This window comes from Phalaenopsis equestris, unplaced genomic scaffold, assembly GCF_001263595.1.
Source record: "Phalaenopsis equestris unplaced genomic scaffold, ASM126359v1 Scaffold000194, whole genome shotgun sequence".
Classification (NCBI taxonomy): Eukaryota; Viridiplantae; Streptophyta; class Magnoliopsida; order Asparagales; family Orchidaceae; genus Phalaenopsis; species Phalaenopsis equestris.
The window spans coordinates 24,528-45,527 of NW_018164636.1; the positions used below are offsets into that span (position 1 = coordinate 24,528).

The window sequence follows — 21,000 nt, forward strand, 5'->3', positions numbered from 1 at the left end:
TATGTTGTAAACTTATTATGCCAACACATGTATTCTCCGGCCACAACTCCCTACAAACTCCTAACACATCCGCTTAGATATCTGAAATACACAAGTCATTTTGGCATGGAACTACACGTCGGGGATCTTCATCTTCGCTCCTACGCCGATGTTGATTGGGCTGGGGATCACTTTGATCGAAAATCTACTACTGGGGTATGCTCTTTTCTTGGAGATACTCTAATTTTTTGGACAGTAAATAAACAATCAACAATGGCAAGATCGTCGACGGAGGCAGAGTACAAGGCACTGGCTACAGCTATCACCGATATTATATGGCTATGTCGACTTCTTTAGGAATTTAGCATCCATTTTCAGCATCCAAATCCTCTTTATTGTGATAACATATCGACTATCTCACTCGCCAAAAATCCTATTTTCCCACAAGGACCAAATACATAGAGATTGATTATCATTTTATACACGACCACATCAACTCCAAAGTTGTGCAAATTGAGTACATTCAAACTCAGTATCAACATGCCGATATGCTTATGAAAGCTCTTGCAAAGAGCAAATTTCATAAACTTCCCACCAAGCTTACAGTTCTTCCAAGAACCACCAGCTTGCATGGGGGTATTAGCAGCACTACATCACTACCTAAGGAATGATTATTAGCAACACCACACCACTATCTAAGGAATGTTAACACCTATGTGGCCCCAATGGTTATAGACACATATTATAACAAATTCTGTTATGAATTAATTTCTAGAATTTTTCTATGCTCTGTAAATATATTACTGTTGAGAAAATTAGGGCCAATAAAATTTCACACTAAATACCTATTTTTAAAAAAAAAAATTGGATATTTACATATGTGAAAAAAGGATTTATAAACCTTAGAATAGTCTTAGGAGAGTATAAAGCACTTTAAATAATTCTTGGAATTTTTCAAAGACCTAGGAATACAAACAGGTCTATTTATAATTCTAGAGTAAGCCCTGCAGTACAATATGTAATTCTCAAATTACCCCTGTACCGTATAGCCCCAACCTATATAACGTAACTTTCCAATTTGGACAGATTCTTTCGCTCCGCTCCGCTCCGCTTCGTTCCAGCGTTTGTCCCTATATGGTATATGAGCCACACCATAACAAATCTCCATCTTTGCGAATATCCAGCCCCTTAGGAGAAATATCTCCACCTTGCGAACATTCTGCCCCTTAGGAGAAAAATATCATGGAGTTTCTTATGCACAAATATGAGTTGAAACACTTTTCTTGTTCGCGCCAGCACATCGGCAAAACTGTTGTCCCATGAGCGAAACCCTTCGTGAAATACCTCCGCGAAACCACTGTTCGCGAATAATCGCGTCTACTCGCTCGCCAGCACCCCCGGGAAACCACTGTTCGCGAATAATCGCGTCTCCTCGCTCGCCAGCACCCTACCGAACACCTGTCGCAAACTCCACCTGCGACGAACTTGCAAACTTCGTTAGTCGAACACCACCAAAATCTGTAGCCCTTTATCCGAACTGCTTCACACCTGTTCGTTCCCGCGAGCCCGTCCGCCTTGTGAACAATTTTGATCCTGCAACAAAACTTTTCTGCAAAAAATTCCTCTGCAAAAATCCTTGCTTAGACCTCCTTTTTTAAAAAAAAAAAAAGGAAAAAAAAATTGAAATCTTCCAGCAAAGAAAAAAAAAATTTTCTCTCCGCCTCCAAGAAAAGAAATAAATATTCACTTTATTTCCTCTCCTTACCCAGCAGAGAAAATCCTTAATTAAATTTGCTTAATTTGATTTAAAGCAATTAAATTAAAAAGCTTTCCTTTTTTTTTTCTTCTTTTGAAAAATAAAAATAAAAAATTTCTTTTCCAATTTCTCAGTCAAGAAGATTTCCTTTCAGCGAAGCTTAATTAAAACCTTCCTCTCCGCAGCTCTTGGATGAAATTTTTGGAAAGAATTATGAGGGAATATTCCTCTGGTGATTCCCTTCCTTCTCAGCCCTTCTCCGCATGCTCCTTCCTTTTCTGTTCGCGATCAACACCGAACTCGCAAACGCCTCAGCGAGAGCTCCTCTTCCTGCCGCAAAGGCCTCCTTCGCGATCCTTCGGCCTGCTCGCGAACTCCTATCACGCCGTTCGACGATTCCGAACCGAATTCTGAGCCCTTCGCGCGAAAGCTCTGCGCCGAACCTGCTCGAACTTCGCCTTTCGCAGATCTCGCTTGTTCGCGAAACTTCCTTTGCGAAACGGAAGCCTCCTCGCCGAACTTAAGAAGCTGCGCCGTAGAGACGCAAGAAGCTGTCGATCTTCTTCTCCGACCGAAGCCTAGCAGAACTCTGCCGTTCCTGCCGCCGAGAATTTCTTCCTCACGCACGAAATTTCTTCCTTGCCCTCTAACCTGGCTCTGATACCACTTGTTGAAAAAATTAGGGCGAACAAAAACTTTCTATGTCAGGAAGTACATATCTCACAACAGTAGTTTATTACCTTCTCTTGTAAGTTTTTATAATTAGAGTTTGTAAGTTTAAGAGCTGTATTTTATGATTCTGAGACGGGTTGCAAATGCTCCTGTTCGCGGTAACTGCACACGAGCTCCTGTTCGCGAACTCCACCTTGCATAATGCCGTGAAGGTTCACTCTTATATTGTCAAAAAAATATTCAAATATTTGTGCTCGTCTGTGTTGATTGTATTTTCATTACCGACAACAACTCCATGGAGATTTCCAAGCTGACCAACAGGATGTTCACCACATTCAAGTTGAAGCATCTAGGTTCGATAGGGTGCTTCCTCCGTATTGAAGTAAAAAAATCTGCGAGCTCCTATTACCTCAGCCAAGAAAGGTATGTTCTTCAACTTCTTCATACGGATGCAGAATTGCACACCTCTTAACACTCCTATAACATTATTTCAACGGACCTCCTCCATAGATACCACACCATTCCAAAACCCTACACTTTACTGCTAATTAATCGACTCCCTTCAATATGTTACCGTCACCCGCCCAGACATAGCCTATGTTGTAAACTTATTATGCCAACACATGTATTCTCCGGCCACAACTCCCTACAAACTCCTAACACATCCGCTTAGATATCTGAAATACACAAGTCATTTTGGCATGGAACTACACGTCGGGGATCTTCATCTTCGCTCCTACGCCGATGTTGATTGGGCTGGGGATCACTTTGATCGAAAATCTACTACTGGGGTATGCTCTTTTCTTGGAGATACTCTAATTTTTTGGAAAGTAAAGAAACAATCAACAATGGCAAGATCGTCGACGGAGGCAGAGTACAAGGCACTGGCTACAACTATCACCGATATTATATTGTAATGTCGTCTTCTTTAGAAATTTGGCATCCATTTTCAACATCCAAATCCTCTTTATTGTGATAACATATCGACTATCTCACTCGCCAAAAATGCTATTTTTCGGACCAAATACATAGAGGTTGATTATCATTTTATACACGACCACATCAACTCCAAAGTTGTGCAAATTGAGTACATTCAAACTCAGTATCAACCTGTCGATATACTTATGAAAGCTCTTGCAAAACGCAAATTTCATGAACTTCCCACCAAGCTTACAGTTCTGCCAAGAACCATCAGCTTGCATGGGGGTATTAGCAGCTCTACATCAATACCTAAGGAATGATTATTAGCAACACTACACCACTATCTAAGGAATGTTAACGCCTATGTGGTCCCCAATGGTTATAGACACATATTATAACATTCTGTTATGAATTAATTTCTAGAACTTTTCTATGCTCTGTATATATATTACAATACCATGTTACAAATAGGGAATTCAATGAACAATATTCAAATTATGGTTTATGGTATAATGTTATTCGTTCCCATCACCTAAAATGCATTCCCTGTATCTCTCGATTCTCAGCATGGATTTGGATGGGAGAGTCGAATGCCTTGTGGAAAATAAATCTCCATTGTCGTCCCTAGCAAACCTAGACATGGAACATATGCATATGATTGCACTTTAGTTATATTAATACAATCATCACAACTAAAATATAACAAAATTCACATGTGCTTACTTCACACCTAATAATTTTTTGTTGACGCGATTGTATATGAAGGGAGGAGCATGAAGGGAAGACTAGCTTCGGGTTAAGGGTGTGATATGTAAATACATAAGAATTGTGTGCTAAGTGTGGTAAGTGACCCCATGTGAATAATTAGGGGACTATCTTGATAGTTTACTCCAGGGTTCAATGATATGGCTTTTCTTTGACGATGCAAACAAACACTTTGGCTTATTACCCTTTTGATTACATGCACACAGTATATTACTTTGCTTGGGCTAAGCCCTGTGTTACGCTTGTATAATTCTTTACGAGGTAAATAAATAACATTAAACTTCGCGTCGATGCGCAATCTCTGTTTCTTATGTGGTTTTATATGGATCATCGGCCTGACTTATAAGTTGAAGGTTTCAGCGATGCGAAGGATGATGAAAAAATATTATTTTTCGCTTTTTCTCGCAGCCGAGGCTTGAGAGTCCAACTCTTGCGTCCTTCCATATCCGCGCCAATGGATTACGACTATCGGAATCGTGCTGCTCCGCCCTACCGCCCTGCAGGCGCCGGATCATCCTTTTACCCGAGAGTCGGCCCTGCTGCTCCGCAAGCAGTCGGCCGTGGACCTCCCTACAGCCAACCTGCTCCACCTGTCGTATGTAAGCTTCGTAACCAACCGCTTTAATCGCTCTTTAAGAGAGGTCTGGGAGTTTCCGTCTAGATCGCCATTAATAGAACCCCCAGAATACCTGGGCGGTCGGAAATATCTAAGGTTTCTACTTTGCTGTATATGAATGGCATTGGACTGAGTAAGACTATCCTTTTATTCGCGTATCTCTTGATTTAGTTGGGAATGGGTTTTTCTTTGAGATAATTGTTTGATGAGGCATTTGATTTCTTCTTTTAAGCCCTTTTTCTTTTGAGCCCTTTGTAGGGGTCATCGGTGACCATTTATGTATTTACTCTTATTGAATGAATTAACAACAGCCTCACATGATTTTATTGTGGAATATTCAAATGAAATCAACTTTATTGACTTTCCCATTGATTCTTATAAGCTTTATGAATCCATCGCCTCCATTATTCTTGCTGAGTACTGCTAGTGCTGTTAATTGTAGCTTGTAGAAGAATTTTGGGCCATACTATTTTTTTTGTATGCTTGCACTTCATATTTCTTTCACGTTGATCATCTTGCTTGGTTTTTTGGTGCAATCGTCTATTCTTTGTTATACTAGACCCAATCATTATTCGTCTATCTTCTACAAACATTATATTCGATAAGTCTTTTACATCATCTAATATAACTATTTTGCACTATATTTTGTTTTTCCAAACTTACAACTTCACCTTGTATTGATCTTAAGGTTCTTATTTCTCTTATACTTTCAGTTTTCTTGTTAGAACCTTTTTTGTTATCCAAACAACATAACTGATGTATGTTATCCTAACAACATAGCTGATCTCGCATTGTAAAATTTACTTCTAAGTTTTTGTCATGAGGCACAATTCAATGGGGCTGTTAAGTCCAAAATATGACCGAGATAATGAAACTAGCTAGAGAGTTGTACAACAACGACAACAAACCTTTATCCCACCAAGTGGGGTCGGCTACATGAATCCTTTTTTTCCATTGCGTCGTATTGAACGTCATATTTTCATTTAATTCTAATAATTTAAAGATCATTTTTTATACGATAAGCCCAAGTCTTTCTAGGTCTACCTCTGCCATTTTTAACAGTGACAATGACAACAATAAAGTAAAACATTTACTCTCCTAATTGGATCATTAGATGATCGACGTTTAATTTGACCAAATCATCTAGGATGACTCTCTACTCTTGCCTCTAAATGACTCTCTCTAATTTTGTCCGTCAGTGGAGCTACACCAACCCTATCACGGATATATTCATTTCGCATTTTGTCTCTAAGTGTAAAGCCACTCATCCACCTAATCATTCTCATGCCGACAACACTTAAATTAGTATTATGCTTCTTTTTTAAAGGACAACATTCAACGCCATAGACCATTGTAGGTCTCACCACCATCTTGCAAAATTTTCCTTTTAGTCTAAGTGGTACATTCTTCCATTTCCATTTCAACCAACCGACTTAAATTCTACTATTAACATTCCCATCTATATCACCATCGCCTTGAACAACAGATCCAGGATATCTAAATCGTTCACACCTTTTAATAATTTGATCACCCAAGGTTACACTTATGTCACTAGAGCTACTACTACTAAATTACATTCCATGTATTCAATTTTAGTTCTACTCAAATGAAGGCCTTTAAACTCCAATGTAGACCTTCATAATTCAAGTTTTTCTTGGGCTTTTTCTCGTCTTATGCACGGGAAGATTTCATCAGAAAAAAATATACACCAAGGTACATCCTTCTGTAGTGGCCAGTAAGACCATCCATACCTAAAGAAAAAAGATGTGGGCTTAAATCCAATCGTTGATGTAAAAGAACAGAAATAGGAAAATATTTGTTCAATCCTCCTTCTATTTGAACACAAGTAACAACTATTGTATACATATCTTTAATGACTTGAATATAAGTCATATCAACTCCTTTCTTCTCAAGAAATCTCCAAAGGATATATCTTGGAACTTTATCTTAAGCTTTTTCTAAATCAATAAAAATTAGATGTAGATCCTCTTTATTTTCTTTGAATTTCTCCATCATACCTCTCAATAAATGTATAGCTTCCATAGTAGACCTGCTCGACATAAATCCAAATTGATTATGAGAAATTTTTGTGATATGTCTTAACCTTTGTTCAATTACTCTCTTCCATAATTTTAAAATATGACACATCAACTTAATTCTACTATAATTTGCACAATCTTGTGCATTTCTTTTATTTTTAAAAATGGGGACCAAAATACTCTTCCTCCACTCCTTAGAAATTTTTTAGTTTTTAAAATAATATTAAAGAGTTTAGTAAGCTAAGAAACTCCCAAATCTCATATATATTTTCACACTTCAATTAGGATACTATCACGTCTTACAGACTTTCCACCATTGGTTTTCCTTAAAGCCTCCTCAACTTATTTTTTATTTATGTGATGATAAAAATGAAACGTTATATTATTATTAACGATATTAAGATCATTAAGGTCGATCGTATTTCTAGAAACTTCATTAAAAATTTTATCAAAATAACTCACCTATCTATGCTAAATATTTTTTCTAAGAAAAACACCTCTTGATTTTCATCTTTAATACACTTGAGTTAATTCTTTACTTTTATTTTCTATTTTTTTGGCTAGTTTATTCATATATTTTCACCCTCCTTAGTGTATAATATATTATAAAGATCACTAAAAACAGAATTTTTAGCGTCACAGATTGTTCTTTTAGACTCTCTGCGGGTCGTTTGATATTTTTTTCAGTTCTCTAAGCTTTTACATTTAAACCAATTTTTATAACATAACCTCTTATATTTAATTTTTTCTTGCACATTATTATTCCACCACCAACTATCTTTATTCATAGAAACTTTTTCTTTTTGATTTTCTAAGTACATGTTTTACTACTTGTTTAATAATGTTTGTTACTTTATCACACATAACATTTCATTTTTCATGAACATCCCAAATTTTGAAATCTTGCATTTTACTCATAAAAATAATTTTTTTTGTATCTTTTAGGTTCTTCCATCTAATTCTAGGATGATGGTCTTTGTATTCTTTATTTTACAACTCTTCATCTTAAATTTTGAACTAATAATCGACGTTGGTAACTTAAATTCTCACTTGGAATGACCTTACAATCTTTACAATGTCGACGATCTCTTCTTCTCATAAGAAAATAATCAATTTATGTTTTATTAAATCCGTTATTATAAGTAATAAGATGCTCATCTCTTCGCTTGAATAAAGTTTTGGTAATAACAAAATCACACGCATAAGCAAATTCTAAAATGATTCTTTCTTCTTCATTAGTCACTCCAAAATCATAGCTATCATGAATATTTCTGAAATCTTCTACCACTTTATCGACATGTCCATTTAAATCTCCTCCAACAAAAAATCTTTCTTCAAGAGATATCATTTGTATTAATTCATTTTAGAATTTATCTTTAGACCCTATATCCTACTTGAGGAGTATAAACACTTATAATATTAAAAATATTAATATCAATAATAATATTAAGGGCTATAATTCTATCTCCAACTCTATTAATTTTTACAACATTATTTTTCAAACTCTTATCTATAATTACACCTACACCATTTCTAGTGCGACTTTTACTAGAGTACCAATGTTAAAAACTTAAGTTATCAATCTCCTTAGCCTTTTATTCAACCCATTTAGCTTCTTGAATATATAAGATATTAAAATTTCTATGAATCATAATATCAACTAATTCCATTAATTTACCATTAAAAGTACCTATATTTCAAGATCCTATCATAATATTAGTTTCATTAGTTTCATGAACTAACTTCGTTACCCGCATCCATCCGTAACGTGAGAACCCTTGCTTATTTGACACTATACATGGGCGTCGATATAGCGACCTGTGCATACTTTTCACTGTATTCAGACCATATAACGCGTCGCTTCCAGGGGATGCCTTAACGCTTACACAATGATAAAAAAGATTCATGTCATGATTTTTTGACAAGTTTTACGCTGGGTATTTACTACCTAACGCAATCCTTCATGAGGCCACTAAGAATAAAATAATATTTAAATTTTGTCAAAAAGACATTACAACAATAACAACAACAACAAAGCCTTAATCCCACTACGTGGGGTTGGCTACATGAATCATTTTTCTCCATTGCGTCCTATTTAGGGTCATATTTTCATTTAGTTCTAATAAATTAAGATCATTTTTTTTATAGAATAAGCCCAAGTCTTCCTAGGTCTACCTCAACCTTTCTTAACATAAATCAAATCTAAAACATCTAATCTCCTAATCGGATCACCAGATGATCGACGCTCATCAAAAAGGCATTATTAGATAATAATAAATACACTGATTTTTGTGAGATGACGAAGCAATGATGAGGCCACTATAGATTTTGAACCTCATAAAATATTTAAATTTACAACTTTAACTTGTATTTTATTAAGGTTCTTATTTCTCTTAGACTTTAAGTTTTCTTTTTAGTAACTTTTTTGTTATTCAAACAACAGAACTGGTTTTTGTTATCCTAACAATATAGTTGATCTCACATTTTAGATTTTGCTTCTAAGTCTTTATGATGAGGCCACTATGAATATACAAAAAAACATTTTAAAATTTGGCATAAGGCATCATTGAATAATAATAAATATGATGATTTTTCTAAGATGATGAAAGCAATGATGAGGCCACTATAGATCTTGAACCTTATAGAATATTTAAATTTTAAGTCATTGTTTACTTAAAATAGCATTTCAAACTACTATTTTATATCAATTTTTAAGATTAAGAATTACAGTTTTTTTTTATGATAGTAAACTAAATCACCATATTAATGATTTATATCATATTTATGAAATATTTTTAATTTTTTGAGTTTTGTTTTTTTTTTTTTGAGGCTTACACGATCCGCTTTGAGGCTCATGCGTCTCCTTGCTAAGGCAATTCGTCTCGATTCCCGTTTTTGCCTTTTTAAACTTTTCTATGGTGATCAACAAATGTTGAAACTAAGTTCACAAACAACATTCCACAGTCGATATGAATGGGTTATATATATATATATATATTATAGTAACTTATTCTTGTTAGATTTACTTCTGTGCTAAAAAATTACTACATGTACTACTACTTATTTTCTTGTGCATATTTTCATTGTCAACATTCAGATCTCATCTAACAGGGCAATATTATTTTCCTGTTAAGTTGGGCTTCCATGATGTTTCTCTATGACAACAATTGTTCCAATATACCTAAAATTGGCACTTTTTTTTTTCACTTAACACCATACATTTTAGATAGGATCTGTGGGCAGTTTGAGCAGATAAATAATTTATATATAATTGAATTTAATGACCATAATGTCTCATAAATCAAAAAAGATTTTCCTTTGTTAAACTTGTTACTTCTGTGTCTTTTTCTGTGATTTTTCAATTCTTTGATCTACAAAAGTCCCTCATATCTTTTCTTCATGATTGTTTAGCTTATGTATGTCATACAACCCCACAACCCTTTTTGCATTTGATTGTTTTAACAAGGACAGTATATCTTTATAAAATTGTCTTATTCATAATGTTATGGAAACTAACAACAATGTGAAAGATCAATTGTGAGATTTGACTCTCGTGTAGTCCTGTTACTAGATAATGGCACAAACCTAGGAACCCAGTGGCCCCCGCAACTCAGTCGGTTGACTCCGTTATGTTGTGGGCCTGGGCAATTCCAAATTCTTTTAGTCTGAACTTATTACACTTGCATGCTCTTTTGATACATGGAAACTACGTGGTTCTACTCAACATAAAACTATTGATTTAATTGATCTATTTATCTGATATATCTTATCTAGAAATAAATCTAATTTTCAGGCTAACCTGAACTTATTTATAGGTTAAAATTGCTTGACTTAGTTTCATTTGGCCTGACATTTTGTTATTACTCTTTCTGATCATTTTAAGGTCCATTTAGGGACATGAATAGTAGCCTTTGTTGCCTGTCAAGTAATGGGTTAAAAGCTTGTCATTTATTATTTTTTTCCTTCATATTTCTTTCAAACATTGAACTTCTTTTATGTAAATGGTTTTTTCTGTAGGATATTAAGATTTTTTATCTTTCTACAGCAGGATTGGGTATTAAAGTTGTACTGAAGCCAGAGTATCGAATGAATCCACCTGTAAGTTCGTTGTTCCTAAGTAATTGCTAGATTTTCTCGTTAAAAAGATTATTGGAATTGGAATGCACCTTGGCAACAATCATCCGTATTTCTTTGGTTTTTAATCTTCAGTCTATCAAAGTTCCTTAGAATAGTGTTAAAACCCAGCCTAGAAAATGATGGTTTTGAGGAAAATGATCGTTTTGAGGGCTTGGGTCATCGATATAGGGTTTAATTGTCTTGTCATCATGTAAATGTTGGGTCAATGGAAAATTATAAATTATTTTTAAAAGTAATACTATTAACGTAATTGCACAATATATTTTGAAATAAAATAAATAATCCATTACAATTGACATTGTAGATTATATGGGTATGTGAAATTAATTAAAAATGGTATAAATTTGTCAAAGCCATAGCTAACTAGAGGGTAATATAATGAAAGCATGTTCGCTTTAACTAACTAAATTTTGTAGCAATTGAGCTTGCAACCCTATGGCATTGTACCTTACCTCCAAATTGGAGGTATCAGATTCAACTCCTACAAAAAAGGAAAAGAAAGTCACTTTTATTATATGGTGTATTTCACTTTTTAAAAGTTAAAATGATAATGTTTTTGATGTGATATGAAAGATTTTGGTGGCATAAATGTTAAAAGCAAAGTTTAGGTGCTAGATATGTAAATACGTAGGAATTGGGTGATATGAATTTAAATGCCTAATTAAAAAGTGCTCTTCTGACATCCAAACCTAACAATATTTTCAACCATGGACTAACAAATCTAAAGATGGCCCTTGCAATGTATTGCATTGCAATGATTAGTGGTTATTTGCTTCTAAATAAATTAATTTTGTTCTTTTTGCATTACTTGATGCTGACTTTGTTAACAAAATAATTACTCCTAAACATATCATGTTTTTTGTTTATGTTCTTTTACTAATATTTTTTATTTAGCTCATGCTGTAAAGGGATGTGCATAATGTACCTGTCACTTAAGTATGAAAGAGCATATTATTAAGAGAAAAATAAAATACAATACTTCTGCATTAACTTCCTGCGTGTATAAGTTATTAGAAAACTGGTTAACTAGTAAGAGTAATGGCTGTTCAAAATACAATTCATAAGATTTCACATTGCTTGGTGTTACTTTTAATTTTATTGGATTTTTTCTACTTACAAATGTAATGATGTATTTTGAGGATTTTCTTTTTGTATGGATGGTGAGCCCTAAAATGAAGCAAACGAAGAGTGGTATGCTCATGAAACTCATTACTTTGGATCTAAAAAAAATCGAGTTTGGATCCTAACATGGTTACTTATCACTGAAAATGTTAAAAAAGTGAGTTTAATAATGTTGCGGTGCTATGCTTTTTGGTAAGAATTAAATTCTTTATTATCAATAGAGAATAACAATTTGTTAGTAAGCGTAGCGTTTATGTTGTGAAGTCATGGAGGAACTCCTTTCTTATCACAGCGCTTCTCATCTTTCTTTTCCTGCAAAATTAAAATGAAGATTTACAATATACCATACAATTCATGTGTATCTGCATATATAACACCCAAACTTTTATTTTTACATTTATAATAATATATACTTGTGTATGAAAATATATTTTGCTATTTTAGAAAATTAATAATAGTGATATTTTTTTATGCGATATTAAAGATTAGAGTGCTATAAATATAAAATTTAAAGTTTAAATGTTAAGTTTATAAATACATAAAAGTTAAGGTATGCATACAAATGCAGCAACTTAAAATTATAATATGTTAGATTTTTGAAAGCGAAGTAGCTGAACAACGTCAATTATTAGTTCTCATCATCCCCGCCCCCACCCCCAATAATAACACGGTCATATAGAATGGGAAAAATGAAAGTTTTTTAGACGATTTAAGTGAAAAATCTGACGATGAAAAAAAATTAAAATATATAGATTTAGACTTAGTAGAACAACTGAGTATATGACATGCAATTTTAATAAGTCATGATAATAACCATTACTAATCTATTTTATGAGAAGAGAAAGTGATTCTGTGATAGTTTTATTTACATTGAATCTATTATATAGAAAAATGGAGATTTAAACGGAGTGCAATTTTGAGAGTTAAGCTTGGGTGTTTAAAATGGAGACATGCCTCAGGAGTATATATGATATGAGGATGTATAATGGAGTGCTCTGATAGTAATTTCTATAAAACAACAATGATGATGATCATGTTTTTGCCATTTAAAAAAAAATGCTTTGGCCAAATTTCAGTTCAGCAAAGGTTGAAAAATGCAGAACTGAGCATTAAAATGACAAAAAAAAAGTCAATAATTTTAAAAAATGCCTAAGGGATGTAGATTGAATGAGTCTACATAAGAGGTAGTGAATGGGAAAAAGCTTTGAGATGCTTCTCTTAGTAACAAAGCACTTTTTTCTCTTCATCTATTCTTACCAAATAAGTGGAGTTGTAATGAATTGTTTTATTCTTTTCCTGTTGTTTTAGTTGGTGATGCATCATTTCCTCCTATTAGGCTTGTAAAGTTATCTTGACTTAGCACGGTCATATGAAACCATTTTGGCTGTTCTTCTAATAGAGTGAAGTGGGCATTGGTTGTCTAGAGGTCCCTCACGGTTAGGGACTACACAATTGCACTCTATCTCTTCCTATTTGGATTTTGAGGTGAGAAATGGAAACCGCATTATTTCTTAGCTATAACATGGAAATGTCGTGAAAATGACTTGAAATGTCATAGTCTGTGATATCAGTTTTTAATAATAATTATTATGATTTGAAAGAAGAAAGAGCGTTCAAAATTTTTTTAAGAAGAATTTTTATGCAATGTGTAATTCAATATTGAAAAGAGAAATTATTCTGGCAAGGGTATAAGAAGGCGTGGAATTCACCACAGATTTTATGCATTTTTTTTTATCATTTTGATTATTTCACGGATGATGAAATTTTTTGATGGATGATTTTGATCAAATAAGAAAAAATGATCACACGCTTCTCTCTCTTTATATATGTATCTATATGTACAGCCAAAAGCAACTAATATAGAACAATACGAACATGAATCTATCTAAATGAGCCACCTTCCCGATCTTGGCTTGTTAAAGGATCCAACCCAAAATACAAATGACATAATGGCCCAGTTTTGCCAATTTGGACGTACGCCGATTGAGCTCGAGCAATTGAATATAAGAGATCGAGTATTAATGGTCAAGTACGAGTACACGTAATACGAATGCCAAAATAGAAGTTCACTAGGACAAGAGAATAGGGGCCAATGATAACTCTTGAGTTGCATTCCATTCGTTGAACAATCATTTGTCTTTGGGGAGAAAATCTCCATGTAAGTTTTTAACTTAAATGATGGCAGATATTTATTTTATATATAAAAACTACCCTTATAAAAGGGGGAGAATTAAATTTAAAAGGATTATGATCCCAATCCGGTGAAATTCTATTTCTTTTGGGGGCAACATGATTACTAAACTGGATATTCGTAAGGCTTATGATTCGATTAGTTGGGAGTTTATTTTGAAGATTCTTCATGCTCGTGGCTTCTCTCAAGAGTTCTGCAAACTTATAAATTCCTGACTTCATTGTAATAAGTACAACATTCTCATTAATAGCAAATCTCGAGGCTTTTTTAGTGCGGGCCGTGGGATTAAGCAGGGAGATCCTCTATCCCCTACTATATATATTTTAATTTTTGACTATCTCTCCAGTCTTCTTAACAATCTTTTCAGGAGGAACCCCAAGTTGCAATATGCTCATAAATCTAACATGATGGTATCTCACTTAGCTTATGCCGATGATATGATCCTATTTTCTAATGCTAGCAAGAATACGGCGTGGAGATTCATAATGTCATGGTTGATTTTCAATTTGTCTCGGGCCTCTCTTTCAATGCTAATAAATGCAATATGTATCTGGGGAACATGGTTAATCGTTCTAGTGCCTCCTGGATAGCTAATTTTACGGGTTTCCCCCTCTCTACACTTCCACTTAAATATCTAGGGGTTTTTATCCTTAAGGGCAGGAAGAGACGTATACAGTTTGACGAGATGGTGGAAAAGATTCGGAAAAGAATCTTGGATTGAAAAAATAATTTCCTCTCCTTTGGGGGACGTATTACACTGCTTAGGAGTATTCTTCATTCACTTCCTTTGTATATTCTTCAAATTCTCCAACCCAAAAAAAACACTATTACGACTCTTGAAAGATGTTTCAATAAGTTCTTATGGGTGGGAAATCATTCTGGTAGAAGATGGTTACCTTGGAAGGATGTTTGTAAACCCGTAAGCGCTGGTGGGCTGGGTTTCAAATCTCTGCATTATATTACATATATCAATGTTTTCAAGCAATGGTTTAATTTCAGGAGAAAAGAGTCTTTATGGGCTAACTTCATGCATGGAAAGTATTGTCGTTTTTCTCATCTTGCTTTGACGAATTGGCTGTTAGGCAATTCCACGATGTGGAAGAGACTGCTTACTGTTAGAGATTGGACAAAGAACTACATTTATTGGGAGGTGGGTCGAGGTAACCTATCTTTCTGGCACGATTGTTGGTCTCATGTTTTGCTGAATACGAGGGATATGAGGTTTTCTAACCTCAAAGTTTTGGATGCTTGGATTGACGACCATTGGAACCTCCCTTTTCTTACTAATATATTGGGGCTGGAGGGAGCTACTTTCATTTCCACCATACCTTTTGATTCTCATCTGCATGATACTCCTTATTTGAAATTACCCATGACGAGCTATATTACTAAATCCTTATATGCCTCTCGTTATAATTTTCGAAACACCCCTTGGGGAGAGGGGGTGTGGAGTTGGGCTTTAAGCCCGTCGATGTCTTTCTTGGCTTGGCGTATTTTTCATTCTATCATACCTTGTGATGATATTCTTAAGATGAAAGATTTGAGAATGGGTTTGAGAATGACCTCCAGGTGTTGCTTGTGCCTTATGGCGGAGGAGACCATTGAGCATACCTTTTTCTCATGCCCCCTTTTCTTTATTTATTCTTTTTCTCATGCCCCTTTTCTTTATTTATTTGGAGGGCTGGGTTATGGTTTGGTACTATTATTTCTCCTGAGAGGAATCTTTTTCTCACCACCTTGAGTTGCAATCCGAACTGTAAGAAGAAACACTTTTGACAAATCTATCCTTATATCATTGTTGGTTTATCTGGATGACTCAGAACGATACTATTCATGAGGGTAAGGAATTTCACAAAATGATGGTTTTCACTAATATCATTTCTTACGTTAATAAATTATGAAGATTTGAGAATTCCAAAAAAGCTTTCTTTTCGGGAATTAATTATTTTCTTGCTTTGGGGCATACGAATTTGGAGGTAAGGAAACTCCTGCCTCCACCTACCTTGGTCAAATGGACTCCACCCCCTAGAGGGTGGATTAAATTTAATATTGGGAGTTGGAAAGTCTCTAGTGCTGGATGTGGGGGCATTGCTAGGAATCACCACGGAAAGTGTATACTCTTCTTCTCTTCTCCTTTTCATGCGAACTCCCCTATTGAGGCTGAGGCTCAAGCTATTTTAACTGCTGCATTATTGGCTCATTTTCTCAGTTGGAAGTATATTATTTTTGAATGTAACAATCGTATCTTGATTGATATTTTAACTATTGGTGCCGACACCCCATGGGATATTCTTTGTTATATTAGGAGGATTAAAGGGTTAGTTTCTAATATGAATGTTATATGAAATTTCATCTATCGAGAGGGTAATCAACCCGCAAATTGGCTTGCTAATTTGGGTGGCTCTAGTCAAATTTGTAGGGTGGGAGCTACTCCCCCTACCCTTTATACTCTGCTGGTTGGTGATAATATTGATGCTCCTTTTATTCATAGAAATGTCTCATCTTGATGAATTATGGGTGGCCGACTGACTTGGATCGACCCATGTTTTAATTAGGCTGGACTTCTCTCTCACTCACTCATTTCTGGGTAATTTGAAGGTGCGATGCTCTGGGAATATGGCTATTTATCATTGGCATGGAGGTCCAGAACTCCTTTTCTATATCTGTTGTGTTTTATTTGGGAGGCCCAGGGCTCCCTATTGGTTGCTGGCTGTGGCTGTCGAGCTGGGGTTTTCTCGGGTTACAGGCTGGGGAGTTGTGTTGGATGTATCTGTTTTTATTTGGGAGGCCCAAGGCTCCCTATTTGTTGGTGGTTGTGGTTGTGGAGCTGGGGTCTTTCTCTGGTTACTGGCTGGGGGACTGTGTTGGGTGTTTTTTGTTTGGTTTTATATTTTAAGCATGGAGCCCAGGGCTCCTTTGCTACATTTGTGATGATGGTTTGGCCTTTTTTTCAATTTCATATATGGTTAATGCATATCCCTATTTGTTTGAACATCTATAATTTTATAAATGCTTAATGGATAAACAAATTATGAAGAAGTAATAGAGCTCTATTAGTCTTTAGTAATGTGGATGAAAATGAATAAGGTGATTTTGTATTTGAAGACATTGAATTCTCCATATCTATGTTTCTATAGACATATATATATATATATATATATATATATATATATAGAGAGAGATATGTCTATAGAAACATAGATATGGAGAATTCAATATGTCTTCAAATACAAAATCACCTTATTCATTTTCATCCACATTCGATCTTGTATTATCAGAAGTAGGCTATTTTTCAAATACACGCATAGAAAAAAATTGCATACTTTAAGTTTTCAAGATAAAAATTAGGATAATTGTTTTTAATCTATCTCGTTGAATTATAGGTAGAAAAATGATTCTACAATTGGCCAATTGTTTGTTTTCATTAGTTTTGTTTAGAGATTCCATATTCAAGTCATGAAAATAACTTCTTTGAGATAGATCAATTTCTTCCCAAATCTTTTATTAGCGGAAGTTTCGTATACCACGAATGCTTATTTATCAAGTGTTTGATATACCATGTCTAAATGTCTTCATTGGATGGTCTAGATGGTGTAGCACTATATTTGAAATTCTTAGGCTATATTTGGATGAGCTTTGTTTTTGTTTTTACTTTTCACTAAAGGCAAGCACATTTTTTGATGTTTTACTTATTTGTTTTCTCAAATTAACAATACAAAACTTGTTTCAACATAAAAAATAAAATACTAGTAACCTATGTTTGACCAACATATCTAACTATTTAATTTATAATTAACCAAATCTAAGTTTTAAGTATCCAAAGTATTTAAGCCATAATTAAATGAAATGTCCATCTTTATCCCTAGTCAATTGTTAGTAAATACTTTACATTTGATTTGTAAAAATAAAATAAATTACTATTTTAGACATTAATGATCCTAATTAAAATTGTAATTAGTTGATAAATTAGAATAATAAATAGTTAATTATAATTTAATTTGCTAAATAAATTATGCCATACCAATTTATTGTTATTAAAACCATAATTCATCTCTAATTAGCCTAGATAAAAGTTAATTTGAAGTAGTCTAGTTTTTTGTAAATTAATTTCTTAACCCAATGTTAATTACCATAACTAAACAACAACAAATAGTAAGGTGGGGTTGGCTAACAATGATTTAAAGGGATTCATATCATAATTTTTTTGATAAAATTTTTTCGACTACCTAATTTAACCCTCAACTTTTTGCATCCGGGGCATGAAACCCTACAATGACAGTGTTAATTACCATAACTAAATAATAATAATAATAATAATAATATATTAATGATTTTATGAAAAATCTTAATGTATCCTTAATATTCATAATTAATTATTTAATTAGCAATTATTGGTGCAAATTTATTTTCTAATTAATTATTTAAGGATTTATTTTCATCAGTCAAAATAATTACTTATGCTTGCTTCAGAAACATGTGAACGCTACTACAAACATTTTCACAATTTTAGAAAGCAAAACATTTTTTTCCAAAAAAATCAAAATTGGAATCATGTTTGTTAAACAATTTTTTTTAATGTTTTTCATGCTTAATTGCATGTTTTGAATGCTGAAGCAACAACAATAACAATAATAAGCTTTTATCTCACTAAGTGGGGTCAACAATATGAATTTTTTTCTCCATTGTATTTTATTAAGTGTCCTATTTTCAGTTAAATCTAATAAATTAAAGTGGTTTTTACATACATAACACTCAAAGCAAACAAATTTACATGGTTCACACCTAAACTCTTATATTTATAGAATAAACACTTTAAACTCATAAATATACAAAGAATAAACATCTCGACAATCTCTGTTACTTTGGCTATTTTTGACTTCTTCCTTTCAATGGACTCAACTACTGGATCACTCTCTCCAGCGAGCTTTGACGTAGAGGAATGAGACGTGAACTTCATTAACAAAGTATCCCACTATTTCATTCAAAATGCTGGGGTTTGTCTTCTTCTCGATTCAATGAGGATGGCAGCGAAGTATGATTTTTGCCGCCTCAAGAGTTATGACAGAGGTTTAAAGAGGTATATTGCTGCGCGAATTGTGGATGATTGTGTGACTATTGAGACTAGTGTTTCGAGGAACGAGGGTTTCAGTAGCATGGGCGATGGCAGGAAAAAAATAAAGAGGTGGCGCGGTTGAAGTTTAACTGCTCTCATTCTTGAGTTTATGTTATAATTTAATATTTTAGAATATATTTCTTCTGGAATTTAGGGTGTGTTTGGGGTGGCTGCTACTTTTCCAAGAAGCTGTAAGCTGCTTCCTGGAGAAGTAGCTTTTTAGGAGCTGTCAAAATGTTGTTAATGCAGAAGCATGAGTCTGTTTGGGAGATCTGTTATGCTGTTGTTTCTGATTCGAATAAGTGCAGTTTTCAGAATAATCACAACTTAATTATAGAAAGAGGTCTTACTACCACAAAATATTAGTGCAATATAAAATACTCTAAAACATAAAAAAGTGAGTAGTTTTTTGAAACATATAACTACAATAATGAGGAAACCAGCAAGTCTAGAATGATGTTCGTCTCCAATCCCCGACAATCATGCATTCAGGGCAATCTTCTTTCCATGTTAGCATCTCTCCTCGCCTGATCACGGTCTGGAGGGAACTCATCATTGTCATCAACCAAACGGAAAAAGTCGCAATCTGAAGGAGTCTTGTTTCTTGGACAAGAGGAAAGTATTCTCTGGTAAAAAGTGAAATGTGTCACCGAAGCAAACTCCGAAAGCATCACTGTAAATGGAAACCAACAAACCAACGGGTTCACAAACAATCTGAAGCAATAAGATTAGATAAATCTCGAGAATCATGAAAGATAAATTAGCAACATCTATTTTTCTCACGATCAATCAAGAGAAGTTATGGGAGGAAGATATATGAGCATTGTTTTGCTGTATCACGGAGAATTTTTGTTGAACTTATTTTTTATGTTTGTTTTTTTTTTAATTTGAAATATTTTTATCATTAGAATTGTATATGTTTTGATGCAAATTTGAAGTTTACATGACAAATAACTTAGATAATTAACCAAAAGAAGTTATGAAAGGATATATATGAGTATTATTTTTTTGTTTCTTTGAGAAATTTTTGTGGACTTGTTTTATATATGTCTGCACTGATGTTAGTGGGTTGACTTGTTTGCTCTTGTTTCTTTAGTCTGGAGGAATATTTTGGGGGAAGAAATTTTTTCATTAGTCTTTTTTTCTTATTTGAAGGAACTAAAACATTGGAGATACATATTTTCTGATATAAACTTGAAATTTATATGCCAGGTAAGTTACGAGTAAATATTTTTTCTTTGCTTCAATCATGCTAGTCAAATCGGGTTCTCGAGTGAATAATTAGAGCTCAGTGAGACCTCTTAACCAAGAAGACTTCATCTATAATCACTATTTTTTCAATTCATACAAACACTTCTACGTGTTCTCTAGCAACATATAGTATTTGTAGCAAAACTTTCTTGTCAATTTTAAAATTGAAAAATGGTGACCGGTTGAGCCCTTTGATAGTTATTTTCTATAATCGCTCTAAATAACATGTGCATAACCTTCCCCAGTTGAGAACTTATTTGACATCAAACCTTTAGGTATGCTAGAAGGTTTTCTACCAAAATGTTCTGATGGAATGAAGAAGGGTAGGAACAGGCAAATCGACCCACTAATATCAGTGCAGACATATATAGACAATGTCCACAAATTCTCAAAGAAACATAAAAATAATACTATATATATATATATATTAAAAGGAAT

The 21,000-nt window shown here is 33.9% G+C and overlaps 1 protein-coding gene across 1 annotated transcript in view; it reads left to right on the forward strand.

Moving 5' to 3' along the window:
* Nucleotides 1–2,791: 2,791 nt before the first annotated feature.
* LOC110022506 overlaps nt 2,792–21,000 on the forward strand; it is a 30,707-nt gene continuing 12,498 nt past the window's right edge. Inside the window, exons 1-3 of the mRNA XM_020721475.1 lie at nt 2,792–2,830; nt 4,502–4,692; nt 10,794–10,846. Of these exons, the coding sequence (XP_020577134.1) occupies nt 4,548–4,692; nt 10,794–10,846 (198 nt within the window). The 5' untranslated portion in view covers nt 2,792–2,830; nt 4,502–4,547. The remainder of the gene's footprint in view (nt 2,831–4,501; nt 4,693–10,793; nt 10,847–21,000) is intronic.